The sequence below is a fragment of the Prunus mume genome, linkage group LG2 (assembly GCF_029339155.1).
Source record: "Prunus mume cultivar Tortuosa linkage group LG2, ASM2933915v1, whole genome shotgun sequence".
NCBI lineage: Eukaryota > Viridiplantae > Streptophyta > Magnoliopsida > Rosales > Rosaceae > Prunus > Prunus mume.
In genome coordinates, this window is record NC_142699.1 from 2,261,591 (window position 1) to 2,282,122 (window position 20,532).

General features: G+C 34.4%; 3 protein-coding genes across 3 annotated transcripts; all 3 read right to left on the reverse strand.

The window, feature by feature from the left end:
- Window positions 1-2,478: 2,478 nt before the first annotated feature.
- On the reverse strand, window positions 2,479-6,151 carry LOC103319119 (WAT1-related protein At1g68170-like). Its single transcript, XM_008220620.2, has 7 exons — window positions 5,562-6,151; window positions 5,099-5,161; window positions 4,442-4,558; window positions 4,004-4,268; window positions 3,476-3,634; window positions 3,181-3,332; window positions 2,479-2,969 (listed from the first exon to the last, which is right to left on the reverse strand). Exons 1-7 carry the CDS (start codon window positions 5,939-5,941, stop codon window positions 2,750-2,752), a joined length of 1,356 nt encoding a protein of 451 aa, XP_008218842.2. The 5' UTR covers window positions 5,942-6,151; the 3' UTR covers window positions 2,479-2,749.
- A 5,756-nt stretch (window positions 6,152-11,907) lies between these two features.
- LOC148919410 (uncharacterized) lies at window positions 11,908-13,242 on the reverse strand. Its single transcript, XM_089046769.1, has 2 exons — window positions 12,997-13,242; window positions 11,908-12,105 (listed from the first exon to the last, which is right to left on the reverse strand). The coding sequence occupies exons 1-2, from the start codon at window positions 13,240-13,242 to the stop codon at window positions 11,908-11,910; spliced, it is 444 nt and encodes a 147-aa protein (XP_088902895.1).
- A 2,866-nt stretch (window positions 13,243-16,108) lies between these two features.
- LOC103319118 (golgi apparatus membrane protein-like protein ECHIDNA protein) lies at window positions 16,109-19,607 on the reverse strand. Its single transcript, XM_008220619.3, has 6 exons — window positions 19,414-19,607; window positions 18,364-18,420; window positions 18,051-18,254; window positions 17,849-17,908; window positions 17,344-17,470; window positions 16,109-16,491 (listed from the first exon to the last, which is right to left on the reverse strand). Exons 1-6 carry the CDS (start codon window positions 19,426-19,428, stop codon window positions 16,403-16,405), a joined length of 552 nt encoding a protein of 183 aa, XP_008218841.1. The 5' UTR covers window positions 19,429-19,607; the 3' UTR covers window positions 16,109-16,402.
- Between the last annotated feature and the right edge of the window lie 925 nt (window positions 19,608-20,532).

The window sequence follows — 20,532 nt, forward strand, 5'->3', positions numbered from 1 at the left end:
CTTTACCATCCAGAGACGTTGGTGTAATATTCATTTCCTTTTGTCAAATTGCCAAAAAAATTATAAGACATGGCCAAGCTTTAGACCTGCACAATACATCTATTCTTCATCCTATAGTTTAAAACGAGACTTGACTAAGGCTTCACGTCCTCCTTTCTGCTCTCAACCATTTCCTTCTCAGAATTCACATCTCCCCCAATAGATGTAACAACTAGGATTGGTTGAGAATTGGATTCATATTTGAGACTTGTTTGGGATTCTAATTGAGTCATCTTCAGCAATTCCTACTCTTACCCCACAATACCGCGTATAATCCACCCACAATCAGCAGTCCTCCCAGTATGCTGACATTTGCAGATACAACAAGCATAAATATTTAGCTTTTGGTAAATGAAAATTGAGTTAACTACAGAAGAGGAGAAGCATTTAAGAAAAGGCCAAAGGTAAAGATATATTCAAAGTCTCCAAGGCAACAAATCAACAACCAAGAAAATAATAGATATGTCATACCTTCCGAGGTGCAACTTTTCATCCAGCAACAAAGACCCTGCAAGTGCAACCATCACAAGCAAGAGAGGCTGAAAAACTGCAACCAACAGTGGCCCTCCCTTCTTTACAACCCATGCAATTAGGGTCACAGCAAGTCCTGAGTTAAGAACTCCCTAAACAAAATTTCAAATAGAAATAGAATCTGAGAGGCTTACAACTGAAATAATTAATTATCTTTAGTGTGTCGTGCAATGAACTCATGTTAAATCAATCATATAAATGATATTCTAGATTATTATGGGATTGTAGAACATGTGAACGGGTGTTACGAATCGATCCAAGCCCTTGACATTGAAGACCTGAGAAATCGAAGAACGGATATCCAAGCCCTTTCGACAACAACTGAAAAAGGAGAGGGTAAGAGGACCGAGATTAATTTAGGGTATTATTAAACAAACTCTAAAATTAACTGAATATACTTTAATATTTAATTCAAAGTGTAAAATTAACTAAGTACACCCTATTTAACTATCAAAAATACACTTGGTACACCCTAATACACTATATCACACAACGCTAGATTTGAAAAGGATCAAAGAACTTGAGGCTTATTTAAACAAAATAAATTTCGGATAATTTTAGAGCTCAAAGAAAGAAGGCAATGGAATGGAAGTTGCTGCATATAGAGAAGAGTGTGATGATGAAAACGACTCAGGTGGTGATAGCGATCTTCGGGCTAGTTTGGCATTGCTGTGCTTTTAAAAAAAATTGCTTCTGCTTCAAGAATAATCATGTGAAAAAAATTAGTTAGGCGTTTGGTAAACTATATTTGAAAAAGTGCTGTGAGTAATCAAAATGTTTGGTAAATTTTTATCAAAATTGATTTTAGTATGTATAATGACAAAAAAGGACATGCATCATGATGAAATTATTTGTTGTTTTCTAATTTCTTTTTCTTCTTTTTAAAAAAAACTTTAAGCTACATTTTTTTTTTTTTAATTTACACTTTTTGAGTCAGAACATTTTCGTCTCTTTGTATCTTTTTTTTTTTGGGAACCCTTTTTTCCCCAGATCTCTGCATCTCTTTCAGCCTCTTTCATCGTCTTCTTCTCCTTCCTCCTGTCACCTGCTTCTTCTCCTTTCTCTCTGCAATTTTCTCTTCTACTCCTTCTCCTTGTTCTATTTTTCTCCCTCTCCCGAGAAGTCGCCCTCCTTACTCGTCATCGTCAAGTCTTCTATCATCGTTGTCATACGCCATGTTGCTTATCATCATCGTCGTACAGCCCATGGTCGGACGTTGTGGTTGTGGTTGGAGCTTGGGTGGGGTTTGTTGCAGACAATGAATAGAAAAAGGGATGTGAGTTAGAACGAATAGAAAGAGGGATGGTTGTGAATGAACAGAATGAAGAAGAAAATGGGAGTCTGCAGAATGGAGAAGAATAGGAGTTTGCTGTGTCGCTCGATTTGTATTGGAGGGACAAGGACTGTCTATTTGAAAAATAAGTGAGGGCATTATGGGAAAGTAAAATATTCATTAAACCACCGGTTAAATTTTTTTTAAAGCAGCTTTTAAAAGCTGGGTTATACCTGCTTTGGAAAAACAGCGGTCATTGACCACAATTTTTTTTAAAAGCTGATTTCTGAGGTTTACCAAACACCATGGTTTGGCAAAATTTTTATTAAAGCAGCTTTTTAAAAAATTTAAGCACTACCAAACGCTACCTTCATTCCATTGAATGAAGGGAGTTTCACTAAAACATCCAAAATGGGAGCTGAAATTATAAAAAAACCCAACACCCAAAACACTTTATAAACACACCCAAAATCCATCATTACACACATTCAAAACTCATTTATAAACACACCCCCAAAATATACAATTGTTGACTTTGGGGTTGATTTTGGGTGTGTTTCTATGTTTAAATAGTGTTTGAGTTTTTTTATAAATACATGTCTAGGATTGGGTTTATTTATAAATTTGTATTGAAGTAAACATGGACAATACCAACACGTGTTACAAGTGGAGTTATGCAAGAGGTTTTATGTTGGAATCTTTCTCTTCCAATATCATTTGTATACAAATATTTAACATGCGTATATTTATAACCTCCCCAAAAATTTACTTGAAGGGGATGGATCTATATACAATATCTTATACACGGAAAACTCCCAAATATTTGGGTAATTGGAATTGGGATACCTAGAAAAACATTACAATAATTAACATTTTTGTTATCACATTATTGTAGCTGGGTTTTCTTCAAATCCTCCTTTCTTCTACAGTATTTGGAGGATTATTATTTGTTAGACCCTCATGGTCGCTGCTCATGCCATTAGGCATTATAACAATATCAATTGATCCAGAATCTTGATGATGAAAGCTTGCAGACGGCGCCACTGATTGACTCTTGTTTATTTCTTTGCCCTTACCCCACAGCACAGCATATAAGCCGCACACTATCAGTACTGCTCCTAACACACTGTTATTTGCAAATTAAACAAATAATTAATAATTAATTAAATTCAAATGCAAGCAAAGCCACACAAACGTGTGTATATATATATATATTGCTCGTTCCGTACTTTTATTGTTTTACGACATCAATTCATGGTAAATTTTCAGAATTTCAAGGTCGGCCCTAGTCGAGAGATCGATCAATCAGTTCTATAAAAAAGTGGTATATATGGTACCTTCCAAGGTGCAGCTTCTCGTCCAATACCAAAGACCCAACAATGGCAACAAGCACCAACATAAGAGGGTTGAAAACAGATACAAACAAGGGGCCTCTCATGCGTATGCACAAAGCAATACATGTCACACCTAGCCCAGTGGCCACAACTCCCTACATTAAAAAAAAGTCATGAGCATAGCCATATTCAATTATTATTAATTGACTATATATAAGATCAAATCACAATATTTCTGGATGAGGGTGATGGAGATTTAAGAACAACAAATAGTAGAAGAAGGTTAGGATGGTAATACCGCGTATGCCACTGTGAGAAGCCTAATATTCCAACCTAATTTCCACTGGCTCCAGTCCCTCTCCTTGATGAGGGCAAATCCAACGGCCTGGATTGACCCCATTGCTGACATTAAAGCAGAGCTTGAATAGTAGCAAGGGTACGTCGCCCCCATTTTAGTCTGTTGCACAAACAGAAAGCAACTAAATCTGTATTAGTCTAATGTGATCAAAATATATATTACTAATAAGAATTTCATGGGCACAGAGCTTTGGCAGTGTCATGGCCGGATAGGGAGGAATGAAAAGGGGATTTTTCTTTTTGTCTCTAGGGCATGTTTAGGAATGTGTTTGTAAGGGCTAAAAGTGTTTTTTAACAATCAAAAGAACTTCTAATTGAGTTTGACACAATAATTTAAAAGTGCTTATGAGTCATGAAAACGATCTCTGTACTTTTCTAGAAAGCTCTTGAATTTTTAACAAAAATTTCAACTGTCTTCTAATAAAAGCGCTTATTAATATACCCCTAAATTTGTATGTGAATGTGTCACCTGAATAATGAGCCATAAAGCGAAGCCAAAACAGCTCCCCAAGGACAGTAGGCAGCCCAATAGTCGATTACCAGAGTCTGCATGAGCTGATGCTGCCAAGTGGTTGTTTTGTTGCTGACTACTATGCAAAAGGTTAACATGTGTAGACCAGATGTTGATCTCCACACCTTTGTAAAATGTCAGAACCATCGCTCCACCAATTCCCATTAATGTTCCCAACACCTTTGCCTTCCCTGCTATACTTCTTAAATTCAATCTCTCCAGCCTATATAACCAAAGCAACCAATCACAATTCATCAATTTATGCAGAGAGTTAAAATAACATTTTACTTCTCTACCCGAAATCTTAAGTTTGATTTCCACTTCCTTTAATATTATTTGTATAAAAAATTTATTAATATAAAATCCTTAATGAAACCAAACCCAACATAAATATACCTGCAGGTGATGGCGAAGACGAAAGTTAAGACTGGGATGAGTTGGGCTATGGCAGAAGCAAATGTTGCAGATGTCAAGGCTAAGCTTTGAATGTACAAATTTTGTGACAATGATCCCCTGCATTAATATTGAATCTTTTTAGCTACATCTTTTTTTGTTTGGGTCAACAACTGAACATGTTGCCTTTTGAAAGCGTAGAAGATAACAAGAGTCACGTAAAAAGTTGTGGACATGCGTACTTTAGAGATTGCAATGGCCACAGTTGGCTTCTATTTCTAGTGAACTACTAACTGTAAGCACTAATATATCTCTATATGCACAATACAAATAAAAATATATATTTACACAGTTATTCTCTCATATGGTTGTCCACACATTATTATCGTAGGAATGTCATTGTAAAAATGGAGGAAAGCAAAGATGGATAGTAGAAAATACATAGCGTCCACACAATAATAACGTCCGGACATCCATAGAGGAGAATTTCCGTATATAAGTTATTCTCTCATCCGGATGTCATATATATATATATATATATGCTTTATACTATTTCTATAAAAATAAAAGTAAAAAGTTTCTTCATATAAATATGACCCATAACAAAATGATTTTGGTAAAGATTGAAGAAACACAATTGCGCAGGGATGAGTTGCTTACCCAAATAAGCCAGACAAAAATCCTTGCAAGAGCACTATCCATGTGAGCTTTGGCCTGCTTTTCCTGCATGTAAATAAAACAAATTGAACACCAACTGGTTTGAAACATATAAGTGGTCAATGTGGCAAAATGTCAAAAGGTAGCACTTAGGATATGATTTCCTTTTCCCTTTCTTTTCTTTGCTTTCCTTTCCTTTTTTTTTTTTTTTCTTTTCTTTTCGTTCTTATTTTCCCAGAGTGTTTTTGTAAAGGAAACTTCTCGTGTGTATATGATGAACTTATTGAATGTTCTGAAAGATATTACTGAAACCACGTCATCAACAGAGAATGCATGATGGAATTAGGGAAAGCTCTAGCAAATATGACATTATTGAATATTTTTTCGTTCTGAAAAACGCAAAAGATGGAAAGAACTTTTAAGTGATTCCTATCAAAGAAGAGAGAAATGCAATATTAATATTCACCTTTCAAAGATAAGAGCAAGAGGAAGGAGGAAGGCGGTTCCAAAAATGAAGCGATATGCAACAAGAATCCTTGAGCTCATTCCATCATTAGTCGCCAGTTTGTAGAAAATATTAACCCCAGCAAATGAAAACTGAACCACCACCATTAACAACACTGGCTTCATTTCATGCGAAGCATCACAAATCTCAAGAACCCCCATCACCAAACACACTGGAGAGAGAGAGAGAGAGAGAGAGAGAGAGAGAGAGAGAGAGAGAGTGGTTTGAGTGATAAAAGAGAGAAATTGAGGAGTGAATTGGGCTGACTGTATTGGAGGTTTTAAAGCTCTGTGGCTCTGGCTTCTGTGGGAGCTCCCCACGTCACCACCTACGTACCACATGGAGGCCTATATATTCAACTAGCTAACTACAAAATCTGAGGCCGAAAGGAAACGGGTACATACAGAAAGAGTTTGTGCAGCAAATTAACCCTCTGGAATAATCCTAGCCTTCATACAGAAAGAAGTTGTAGCCAACTTTGCATCTAGAATAACCCAAGCCTAGTTCACTACACATATAACTTTCTGAGAAACTACCGACCAAAAAAACTATAAAAAAAATTTGAGCCACTAAAGGGAAACTAAAGCAAAAGATGGAATGATATATATATTCACTAGTCTCATTGCAGTGGTGTAACTGTGTTGTGAGTATGTTGACATGTTGTAAAAATTATTTAGTAAATATCGTATCGTTTGTCAAAAAAAAAAAAATAATAATAATAATTCTAGCGCAACAAAACAACAATGTACTCATGTGTATTTACGCTATTATCTAATCATTTGTCAACCACAATGTTTAAAATGCAAATTACAACCTTTTTACATAAGGTAAATTTAATAATAAACTTAAATATTAATATTTGTAATTAAACTTTGTTTGTACTCGCCTACTTTGCTTTCACCAAATGTAACTTCTATAAATTTTCATATATCATTTATGTAACTTTTAGTATGTTTATATATATAGTGCTAACTAGTTAATAAGTTAACACGACACTAACAGTGTTGTGGCCCACTCCACTAACTAGTTAATAAGTTAAAACGACACTAACAGTGTTGTGGCTCACTCCACTAACTAGTTAATAAGTTAATACGACACTAACAGTGTTGTGGCCCACTCCACTATCTAGTTAATAAGTTAACATGACATTAACAGTGTTGTGGCCCACTTCACTATTTAGTTAATAAGTACCTAAAAATTGAACAATTCATATTATAAAATTATATTTTGAAGTCCAAACAAGTAGTTAGTAAGTTAATACAAAGCTACCACTCACTTAGGCCCAATCCACGATATCATCTCATGATTAGAGTCTTTCGTTTTTTAGGTCATCATTTAAGGAACATCTTTGTAAAAACTTAGCCGAATTAAAAATCGTTTTATTTTATTATCATCGTCAATATTTTCATTGTTTATAAAAAAAATCATGTTTGTATATTTATTTTATCATATATAGAGCATCCACAATCATGCTCCTTATTTTTTAGTTAAAATTTAGCTAAAAACACTAGAAAGCTATTTTAGGAGCTCCTTATAAAATTTCAACTCCAACCATACTCCCTAGTTTATGGAATCGTAAATGATTTATTTGTTTTTTTAGTTTAGCATAAATGCTCTCTCTTCATATAAAATAATAATAAAAAATATGTAGCATTAAATAAATACTTAAAATAACATTAAAGTAAAGAAGCATTCAATTATAAGGAGCCACTAGGAGTCATTTCTCTCTCCTCAGATTTATGAGCTCCTAGAAGTCTCCCTATTTTAGGAGTTGGATAGAGAGCATGGTTGAAGGTGGGTTTTCTCACTTTCTCCCTAAATTTTATCTAATGAGGTGGTTTAGAGAGTCCATTATGGATGCTCATAAATGACTTAATTTTTTCTAATTTGGTTATCTTTTTGTAAAGGTGAACTTTGAATAAGGACCTAAAAAATGAACAGTCATGATCATGTAATGACATTGTGGTGTGGGCCCAATTGAGTGGTTAGTACCATAATAATTTCTTCCTAACTGATTAACTTCCTTCATGTTATACTCCAATAAGGACTAGTCACTAATTAGGCCTGACACAATCGTTTATGAAGTCGAAATCAACCCAGTAATTTAACGATTAAGACTGAACATGCTATCATAAACATGTGGTGTTATATTAATACTAACCTCAAACCCTAGAAGCACAAGGAATCCTAATTAGAAGCAAAATACCAACAACAAAATCTAAAATTACTCTTAAATAGTCTCTTAAGAATTACCAAATTGTCACGTAAACATGAAATCGTATGAATTAAAGGAGAATATTTCAACTGAATATTCAAATACTATATGAATTTGAAGGGAACAAGCTTGATGTCGAAATTGACATCTAATTGATCATTCTTTTGGGAAAAAAAAAAAAAATGTATTGATGATATGGGCCTCATTTAAATAAATAAAAGAGATAGATATATGTGTAATAAAATAATTTGATATTTGATATTTTGAATGGAGTTAAAAAATTTACGAAATGTCAAGTTGCCATCAAAACGAAATTTAACAATTTTTATTTGACATCTACATATAAGAAGTCATGTTTCAGCCTTTTTTTAAAATAAATTATTTATTTATTTATTTATAGTTTTTAGTGATTATAGAATAATACGGTAGTATGGTTGTACACGTGTTATAATATAAGTTGATATTTATGGATACTATTCCCTAAAAGGGGGGAAAATAAACCTCATTGTTCACCCATATTATAATACATATACAAGATGTATCACGTAGCAGAGAAAAAAACCATCTCTCCCAAAAAACCCTCCTAGAGCCGTTTTCACTTTGAGGGGGGAGGAGGCCCTTGTTCTTCCTCTCCTCTCCCCTCTTTCTCTTCCTCCCTCTCTTCTCCAGAGACAAATGGTTTTCTCTCATAGGCGATTGTGATTTGTTCTGATTTTCTCCTACCATCATAGGCGATTGGGTCTCAAAGCATTGGATCTCTACCTGCGTTTTGACGTCAGATCTCTACCTCCATCTTTTTTGCGGTTTCTTTATGTTCGGAATAAGTCACAGAGACTCTGTAGGTTCTCTGTGAGTTTTCATCTCTCCTTTTGTGAGAGCTTTTCACCTCTCCTTTGTGAGAGCTTTTTATCTCTCCTTTGTGAGAGTTTTATTTGTATTGTTATGGCTTGGTTTTTTCAAGCTTTGTCTATTTTTGATTATTCTGAGTTTGCAATCTTAGTTGGGATGCCTATGCTAAAGTTTATTCGATCCTGCGTAATCGTTAGTGGAGGCGCACTAGATTGTCTTAATTTTGTTGTTCGACCGCTCCGTTATTGTAATCACCCTTTGTGATTAGTTTGTTTTGGCCCCTTGTGGCTAATGACTTTTTTGGCTGAATTATGAATGCAATCCTAGAATTTTTCAAAAAAAAAAAAAAAAAAAAAAAAACAAGATGTATCACATAGTCATACCATAATATTCTATAATTTCTCCTTTTATGAACTTTCGTATTTTTGAATTTCACCTCTCCTAGATTGACTAGTAGGAGAATAAACAATATTACTCTCCTTTGCTTATAATAATGGTCCACAAACATTAGTTCATGAACAACCACATAATTAACATGACCTTTAATATTCTTATCCCATCTTATTCAGAGTTGTGATGGAGACATCAAACATTTGCAGATGTGCCTTTAGGAACTTTCAAGGGCTTGGCTTCCCTTCGTCGAAATTTACTCCCAATATGTCTTCTTTTCTCTTTTTAATTTAGATCAATGATACTTTAATTTAGATGGAGACTCTAGTTAACTCGAATTATTTCCACACGACCATTCCCAATGTCTTTTCCACATTTTTCTTCATCTGTGAATGATATCCAAAGGCACTAATGGTTGTTAAAATCAACTTTGAATATAAGTAACATCATTAGTCCAATACGTACATCAACCCCTTTTTATCTTTTTGCTATGCATGGCACTATGGAATGGAAGCAGTGTTAAAATTTGTTTTGTTGAAGTAATTTTTCCTTAAAAGTGGACGTTGGAGACGGAGAGCAAATATTAGTGCGTTGTTGTTGGTATGATGCATCACGCAATGCATGGACATGGTGGTAGCTAGCTAGAACCGTGCTCTTCACGAGAACCAAGTGCGCATACCTAATTAAATAGACAAAAGCACTCGGATTATAGCCAAGAAAGGCAGTAGATATATTACAACTTTATAATAACCCTTAATTAATTAGACTAATTATATTATGTGCATACAATCCCCTTCTATTAAGTGATTCCCTCAAATAACTTTATTTGAGAAACAACTTTGGAGAGTCAACTACAAATTTTATTTTAAAGATCCGAACATCTATTTTCAAGTTTTCATTTATAGATCATCTTTGCAAAAAAGAAGATAAATTGAAAACCATTAAAATATCTAGTTTTGACTAACAAAATAGACAAACATGTTACTTAAATAAAAACACCAAATAGCAAGCTTTAACCGAGTTGTTAATATAGTCATATTCAAGTGAATTTTTTTTTCATATATGATCTTTAAGGGAATATCTAGAAAATGTGATTTAAATCATTGAAATACAATGTGTGATAAACCTTACAAACGTGTCTCCAAAAAAGTTTAAATACTAAAATTGCACGTGTTTCTGAGTGTCAATAGGTTGGGTTTACTGGAAATACGACTGGTTTACACTAAATATTTTATACAACTGTAAGTTTCAAACCCTACTTAAAAGACAACTATGGTAATAGTGGCATTAGGTTGAAAGTAGGCTACCCAAATTGGGTGGAAATGGTTTTTTCATCGTTGGGCTTGGACTTATGGGCTACAAAATATACTTTACATTTGTTTTTGGCTAGCCTCTGCCACTCTTTCCCTTTATTTACCTAATTCACCTTTACCAACGAGCATGTTCAGTAGTGCTACATAGCTAACCCACTATTGTTATGTCAATATTTAGCACAAAAACTTTAGAGTGTTTTTTGACCCCAAAAAAAATATATATTACCTTTCGTTTGAATGAATTAATTGAATTCTTCAATGACAATTAATAATTCAGTGTTTGGATTTTTGACAATTAATAATTTTAGTGTTTAAATTTTTGACAATTAATAATTTCAGTGTTTGGATTTATGTATATTGAATTTTGTTCTTTAGTAAATGACATAAATTACAAGGAAAAATGAATTCTTGCACAATAAAAATTGTGAAATGACGCATCTTTTAGCAAAAATTAAACTCGGAAATCTCAATCCCCAATTTCAACGATTTTTTTCCGCACATCATTTAATAAGTTCCTTGCTTAAGTTGCCAAACAATGTAAATATCAATTTCTCCTCTTCAATTCCTGACATTTAACTAAATTCTAAGTTATTTTCCTCAATCCAATCAAGAAGGAGGGTTAAAGTATTTTTGAGTTAACCTATTACGTCTTCTAAGAATCACTTCTATTCTTCAACTGGAGTATATATAGAGCTCTTACCAGCCTATGAATAGGCCATTACTTGGCCCCTATGCCACCAACTTGAAAACCTTCCTCGTTTGACCTCCAGTGTTTGAGGTCAAATTCGGAGAAGATATACTTTAATTCGGGATTTGATCAAATATCCGCAGGCAAATCTCACTCCTTCGGCTGACATTGATTTCTCACTCCTCGTTTGAAAACCATCACATGCAAATCTCCTCAGGATTCTCTAAGCACGTAAATTAAAATTGCGCTAATGGCCATTTGGTCCAACCCTAGGTTCCAAGACTTCCCTTCTCTAATCATGTTAAGCCATTTATTTTAGACCGGCCAGGACGAAAATTCAAACTATATGTCCAAACATAAGAATTTCAACATGTTATGGGTTGATTTTTTCAAGTCTTATCTATTTTTAGTTGTTTTGAGTGTGCACTCTTAGTTTGGATGTTTATGCTAGAGTTTCTTCGCGATCATGCCTGATCATTAGTAGAGGAGCCCCAAATTGTCTTAATTTTGACATTAGATCACTTCGTTATTGTAATAAGCCTTTGTGGTTAGTTTGTATTGGGCCTTTGTAACTAGTTTGTATTGGCCCTTTGTGGCTAATGGCTTTTTTGACTGAGTTATGAATGCAATCTCATAATTTCTCAACAAAAGAAAAAAACATAAGAATTTCAATCTACTTTTATAAAAGCGCTTATGAGCATAGCACTTTCAAACAGGGAGTAGTATAGGTGTTAATTATTTGCTTTAGATTTACGTAATAAAAAAATTGCCTCATAAAATGCTGCCACTACCTATTGAATTCATAAAATTATTTTCATTTATTTCGCCTAACCGTAGTCGAAATGTTACTTTTTAGGACTTCTCAACCCCTTGATCTTCCTGAAGCACAATATTCTTATCTCCACCGTTAACTGACTCATTCTCCTTCATCGACAATGCTCTTTGAAGTCCACTAGCTACATCAGACTTTTCAGATTCTTCGGATATGGTATCCAATGCCTTTGGGGGACGATATGTGGGGATGTCCTCTGATGAAAATTGATAATCATCCTGCCAATTAATTCACACATTATATAACAAACAATCCAATAAACATGTTGATAATTAGCTACGAAAAGAGAAAAATACACCAATGAATATAACGACACATGCATGAATATTGGTGTTCACAAATTACGTTTGTATATGTTGGACACCAAAAGCACGGTCAAGTTCCATTACATATGCATATATAATACATGTACCTATTAACATTTTTTTAGTAGTGGCTCGGTCAAGTTCCATTAACGCTTAAAAATGACAGATACCTCAATGAAAACATTGCAAAATGTATATATAACATGTTCAAGTCAATATAAATGTTTGATTTATGAGTCATACATATGCTAATCCAAGGAATCTAAATATGAAACACATGAATTAATACAAAAACAAGTTGCACGTGTCATCCATACATCAATCAGAACTTTTTAACTAAAGAAAAAGAAGGTATTAACAAATTATTGAGACACATTTAATGCAAAGGTTAAATAGTTTTGGTGCAAAATAGACAAAGATGCTATATCTTGGTCAAAACTATGCTTTTGCATAGGATGAGCCCAAAAAAAATCCAAAAAAAGACTAATGAGAAACAATAAAACGTGCTTCAAATATTTTGATTAGTGTCAACAAAAATGCTACAGAAATCAGTGAACCAATAACCAAAAGCAGACATGGGTTTTAGCTAAGTTTGCTAGAGTGGACGTGCTCCCCACTCTACACCCGAGTTTGAATTCCACTTCCCGTAGTTTAGATTATATTAAAGTACAATAGCGCTTCTATAAAATAAAAAATAAAAATAAAAATGAAGCAATGAAATTGATGTTAAAAGTTAAGAAAATAAAACCATTTGAGAAAAGGGTGAGATTGCTCGTGTGAGCTTAAAGAAGTATTAAATCATACCGTCTCATCAAGCAAAGAGATTTGAGACTGGGGCAGAGAGCCATTTTCACTCATAACATCCTGCTCCTTAGCGCCTCCATTTTCTACACCATTTCCTTTCTCCAATCCATTGCTGCTGTGTTCATCAACTTCTGGAATATCAACCGTTTTATCTGTTGATTGCTGCTCCGGCGGCGATGGTGTTTTCGAAGATTTTCTAGTCTTGCCCTTTGTACGTTTGGACACAGAGCTCACACAAGCCCCCATTTATGCAAATCCTTAAGCTTGGTTTTTCGAGAACAAGAAAGTAAATGAAGACCAACACTCATAGGTTTCGGGATTATAATTTTGGAGAGACTTGTAGTATATGCTAGGTTTAGGGTTTTATTTAGTTTTTAAGGTTGAGGTTTAATTAGGTTTATTTTTGAATCGAAGTTTCATCTCAGATTTCTCGGAAAATTTTGATTGAATTGGCAACGTTGATGAAAATCAACTTTCCTCCTTTTGTTTATTTAAATCTTGCTTTGATTCAATTGCTCAAGTATCTTTTCTTTTTTCATCAATAGAAGATCATCGGCAATGATTTATGTCATTAATAGCTGTAAATCGAAGTCCATTAGTCGTCCATCAAAACAAACAATTAAATATTCATGGGACAATTTGAGGTAAAGACTATCAAATCTTCTAACAAGAAAGGAAACTTAATCTTCCCAATCGTGAATCTTTTAAATTAGATCTACTTCATCGGAGTCCACTATTCTGTAATCTTGCAGTTTTGTTTCTATCCCTTCAAAGAGGTCATGCATGAAGTTAAATGTTGAGAGTGTTTGTCTCACGTTGAAAAGTTACGGAATCTAGTCTTAGTTTATGAGGAGTTAGGTTACTCTCCCCATTGCCAATTGATTTTGGAGTGAAACTTCAACTTCCTTCATTAAATAGTCAATGGTCTTGCTTTATTTTTTTACACTTAGTTGGAGAAGATATGAAGTTTGATTCCTGGATGGTGATAACCATATACACTTCTTGTGCTCAATTCAATACGTAATTGTGTTTAATTTTATTGCATTGATGTAATTTGTAGTGGGTAATGTTGCAGTGACGTAATTTTGTACGCACGAACACATATTTCTCAGGAAAATAAGGAGATGACACGTGAAAAAAGAATATTCCTTAGGTCAATTAATTACCCTAATTAAATCCTATTTAATTAGGAAAATTATCTTTAATTTAATATATGAATATCTCCCTAAATCAAGGAACAAATTTCCACCAAATCTCTTGGAGTAATTCCTATCATCTTTTTAGATAAAAATAATACAAATTTATAAATAAACCCAATCCTAGATATGTATTTATAAAAAAACTCAAGCACTATTTAAACATAGAAACCCCCAAAATCAACCCCAAAGTCAACTTTTTGGGTGTGTTTATAAATGGGTTTTGAGTGTGTGTAATTATGGGTTTTTGGTGTGTTTATAAAGTGTTTTGGGTGTTGGGTTTTTTTATAATTTCAACCTCTATTTTGGGTGTTTTAGTGAAACTCCCTAAAAATAATTCTAACCAAATAAGAAATATTCTCCCAAAACCCTAGCACACAAGGAGCCAATAAATACATGGTTACACAAGACATTCGAGGTAATTCTTTTTAAACCCTACAATTGTATGTGTATGATAGAGAGTCCAATTTAGTGTTAAATTCAGAGAGATGGGTCAGCGGTCCACTACTAATAACATTGATATTGTCCTCAACTTAACCACCTACAAAGCCAAGTAGGTGTGAGGTTTTATTACAAAAGGTCTCGGTCATATTAGGAGTCGAACCATTCATTATATATTGTATTTTATTTAGTCAAGTTTCCGATGTGAGACTTATATTCTTCAACACATAGTACATTTTGTACACATGTTATAATATAAATATATATATATTTATTGATACTATTCCCTAAAAAGGATGGCAATTTCTGATACGACTTGAAACTTGCACATGAAATTAGTTGGTTCAACATGCACGATAAAAATTTGGGTCTTTTTGGGTCAACCCGTTTAATAAATGGGTGGGTTTCAAGTCAATCTACCAACTGTTAAAATACCTATATAACCCATTTATTAAACGTGTCTTGTCAACCCATGTGATATCCGCCAATGGGCTAAAATTGAATGGAAATGGTGACTTCAGCACACACACAAAAGGGAATTCAAACTCTTGCCACTTCCATTCCTCTTCTAGTGCCTTATCCATCATGTTGATGATAACTTTGTGATTTTATGCTACAACATTTTATATTTATAATGTCTCTACAAGGTGTTTCACATGTATATATCATTTGATATTTATATTTATACATGTTTCTTTGCGCATCATAACCAATGCTCACATTATTGTGATCATGGAAAAATTCTTTGAATAGTCATTTCTTCCTCAATTTTTTTTTTTTTTGTTTACATTTTTACCTCGCTAGATACTAGTTGCTACTACTTAGCAGGTCAACCCGATACACGACTCAAAACCCACACGAGAAATTAGTGGGTCAACCTGACACTACACGTTTATTAAATGGGTTGAATTTGAGTTGAGCATTCTTGACACATATATAATCCTGACACAACACATCCATTACCAGACCTACCAATGAGTTAAGGATTGTGCCCCTTGACACTAGTTCTATCTTTGAAGTTATGATTGCTAATGGTAGTAAAATTAAGAGTAAAGGGTGTTGTTCTAAGGTAAAAAAAAGAGGCTTCTCATCTATAGTTCAAATACAAATGTCACATTTTTAACTTTCACTGTGATGGCATCTCAAGCTAATCACACATTGTTATATGGCAAAATTAAAGTGCATGACATTAAGTGTTTGACTTGAAATACCACCACCATAACATCCTCAGTGTAGACAAGTTTTCTCTAAAAGAGAGAGGACACTGCCAACCATGGCATGCCTCCGTTCTATTGCTTATCCAACACAAGACTAACCAACCAATCGACCTGTCCTTATGTTTTTCATTAGGGTCTGATTCTTGAAACATTCAGGTGCCACCAACACTGTATTTTGGTTTAACTGAGGAAAGGGCACCGGAGGCAGCCAATGTTCCAGTGCATTTGGTACCTTAAAGAAAACACTGCTTTCGCATCTTCTGGTGCATGGGGCTCTTTCATTAATAATGTGCCTATAAAATACAAATTATGATTTTAAAAAAGAGGGCAAAAAAGCAAAAGTCAATAGTCCAAATCTGAATATTCCTGTATTTATCATACATGCCAATAGAGATATTAAACATTCCATACAAAAACTTTGTATCTGCAACCTTCGTATCCCTACAGAAGCTCAATAAGAAGCCAGGCTAACGCCGGTCAATATGGTGATCATGTACACGCCTCTTACACATCATTCCACAAAAATTATTTCCATCTTCCTGCTTGCGTGACTCACACAACACTGAATGCTGATTGAATCGTTGATGAGAACCGGGAGGCAATGGTCTGGGAGGCAAATTGTTGGATCTGCTTTTTCGCATCTGGAAGGAACATCGAAAGTGTTTTTAATCACGACCATGGAAACAAAATTAGTATATGTAATGGCAAGGATGTTTGTAATGTTATCTCACAGTTGTATGCGTAACATGCATGTTACCTGCAGGAATTAGTCCTTATAAAGAGAAGAGTTTAGTAGCTAATGCACAATAAATAAAAAAGTCTTACATTCATACTTTATTTTTTATATATTAACTTTCTATCCCCTGTATATATGTTTGTGCATGGAAATCAAAACATTTTGATGCTTCTCTCTTATAGATTCTCTTTGCAGGTTTGCTTCATTGTTGATTTCTATGTTTGGGTTTTGTGGTTCTAAAATTTGTTGGTGTGATCAAGTATCATCATTTAATGGATTCTCTTTGTGGATTTGCTTCACTTTATGAGGCTGCAAGATTTGCATCTAGCATAACCTGGACTTGATGCACTAGAATTGTTTTTCTTGTTATCTATCCAAATGGGTGTACACTACACATTTCAAAATGAATGCTCATTAAAATAGTTTGACATAATGCAAAGTGAGAAGGCCTAGAGATGCCTGAGTTTATGTAGACAACCTTTTAATGACACACGACACACAAAAACATGTTTTATATATATAGTTCTTCTCTGGACAGGACATATGTTCTTTATCGAGGGACGGACTGTAGATATGGTATTGACAAGGTGTCGATATCACTGTGGATAACATATCAACCACAAAATGTACGGACATGTTATCCATACATATTATCGACAATATAAATACAAAATCCGCCCGTTAACAAAGAACAGGTTTCATGCACAGAGAATTTCTGTATATGCACAATGACAAAGTCAAATTGGTGCTTCCGTACCTTTGCGGCATTTGGTAAAGCCAACAATATTTGCAATGCTGAGGGTCAAACAAACTCCTACAACGAGGAGATAATCTGCCTGAAACTTTATTAGAGAAAATATTCCAAGTACAATCCATGCAACAGCCTGCCCAAAAATGAAAAACAGCAACTTGTGAATTTAAAACAGCTAAAAAATACAACTATATGTGTACACACGTATGCATGCATCCAGATCTTCCAGGTTACAGGTACATGAAACCAGAAAGGGACCTCACAACACATACTCTAAAGTACTTTTTCAGTTATGAATATTATCCATATCATCATCAACTCCCAAGTGGATCCATCCAGATGCTTATAAAGCATTTCAGTTACACAACACTTGTAATATCTACATCCTATCGTATTTAATTGATCAATTATCAGTATAGACCACGTGATAAATCTTCTCAATCTTTATGAAATATGGAACAATCGAAAATTGGTGTCTCACCACAGTTTATATTGAAGCCTATTTTCTTACCGTGAGGTAAAGTGTCCACCAGAAGAGCCATGAATCTTTTTTGTTCATCCGAGCCAATGACTAAAGCCAAACAAGGCAGGATCAGCATGGATGACAGCCAAATGATAGCAGAGCCAGTAGTAGAATAACTTTAAAGCAATTGAGCATAGTAAAAAAGGGAAGAGAAGCTGATAACAGAAATTTGGTTACTGGTAATACTAACCTCTTGGTCAAGGCACTCAAATTTCCACACGCTCTCACCAAGATCATTTATTTCATTCCACCACCTCAAACCAACTAAAATGCGTCCACTCACATTCTTAACTACCCAGAAATCAAGAGCAGCAAGAAGAACAGTCACAACAAAAATGATGACAAAGTTATCAAAGAAGAGGGCAGAAAGTATGTAAAAAGCCAACGCCCCAGCCTGTGGAAGAAAAGGAACATAATGTTATACAGTGAAGGAGGCACAACATTTGTAAATAACAATTTCTTTTTATGAGAATTGCTACGCAACAAAAGTTTAGATGCTAGACCTTGAAAAGAACATGGAAGAAGCATGTCTTTGGGTTAGCATAGTTTTCCCCTTGTGGCTGCACATGAGAGTATAATAGAATTAATTACATGACATGAGTTTTTTCAAAAGCACCCCAGCTTACTATACTAAATTAGTAAACAACTACAGCATAACAAGCCCCGAAGTTCATGTTCAATGGAAAAAAGAAAAGCGGGAAAGGTTACATGCATCATACTGAACATTCATATTGTTTTCTCCCTGACAAGAAACTTCCATATTATATATACCATGACGTTTTGTCCTTCTCAAGGAAAATAATGTAAACCATGATAAGAAATACAATGCTCTTATGACATATTTTCCCCCTTTGAAAATGAAGAATTTAGAAGTCAGTTGAACTCTTTCTTCCGGTGACTAAACAGCATAAAATTTATCCTATTTGTTGTTCCTCTTTTATAAAACCTTTTATTTTCAACAAATAGATTATAATGATTCTCGCTCAATTTAATTGACGATTAGATAATTTCCTCTTAGTTTGGACAAATTTCTCCTCAACTAAACAAATGACTAAGCTCAAAACATTTCAACAACATCCACCTAAAGAGAATCTGAAATCCCAGATCTACCATTCAGCCAAAACTGTAACAATGGAAATACTTAATCTACGAAAAATGCAAAAGCAAAAAGTGCAAATCGTATATTAAATTCCAAGAATTCTCCCTTTCGTCCTTCTGTCAACAATACATAGCATGGCAAATTTCCAAATGAAATGTTAGTTAACTTCCAGCCCTTTCCCATTATTTTCTCACCAACCAAACAAATGGGCAAGCTCAAAACCTCTCAATAACCAAAACCCATAATCCAGATCCGGCATTAACACAATAACCCTCGTAATCCCAATATTTAACCCCCCATACATCAAATGCAAATGAAAAACATATAAACAGACAAGTATAGCAGAGCAAAACAAAACGCATCAAAGAGTGTGTTAATTCTATCTCTAATTCCAGCATCTGATATAGCAAGCAATAAATTGAAGAGGGGTGGATGTGGAACCGAGTCAACTCACCTGGCTGAGATCCATATCTTTGAACTTCGGAAATATTATTTAAATGGGGGTCTTTGGGAAAATTCAGCTATAGCTTGTGCCTTATGGGATGAACATAACCCCGAAGATAACAGATCTCCCTCTCTCTCTCTCTCTCCCCCTGTCTGAAGAAGAATTTCTGTTCTCTGTTCTTGCGATATTACGTTACTTCGTTAGATAGATGCAGCCTTCTATTTTTGTTATATTTTCACCAATATTGGGTGGGCTTGGCCGTCTTCTGGGTCAATTTGGCAAGATGGGCAGGACCCGACATAGAGAACATATATTAAACAAAAGTGACCAATAAAAGTTGTAACTTTATAATAAAAATCGTGAACAAGAATCATGACAACAATAATACGCATAATAATTTTTGCACATGATAAAACGTGATTGGTTGATGTGGTAAAATATTGTTATCTCTATGATATACAAGTTTTTCTCGCTTAGATAGTTGTACATCAATAATAGCTTGCCTCTTTAAAACGTTTGGTAAAAAGTGTAACTTTTGTCTAGAGGTGTCAACGGGCCATGCCCCATCCCATTTAAACTCGTACTTTTAACATTTTCGTGTCGGGCCGGGCCATTTAATTTATTGGGCCATGCCGTGTCGGCCCATTTAGTAAAATCATTGATTCCCAAACGGGCCGGACCAGGCTCGTGCCATGCTGTGCTCGTGCTCGTGCCATGCCGTGCTCGTGCTCGTGCCATACTCGGGCCCAAGAACCAATCCATTTAATTTGAATTTTTTTTCACTTGATTTTTTTTTCACTAGATAATTCAAATTATAAACATTAAAAATATAATTAGATGCAAGAAATGATGAACTATTTGAAAACATTAATCAATCAAACATTCAAACAACATGAAATGGCGAAGGGCAAAAAGTGTCCAACTCCACAAAGTCCACTTCAACTTTTCATCTTTAAACAACTTATTATTTTATATGTGAAAAAATGTATTGCTTTGATTATAAGAGAAGCGTATACTTCATATGTACTGATTAGATATCAAGTCCAATGCTATTTAATTAAGGGAGTTTCACTAAAACACCCAAAATGGAGGTTGAAATTATAAAAAAACCCAATACCTAAAACACTT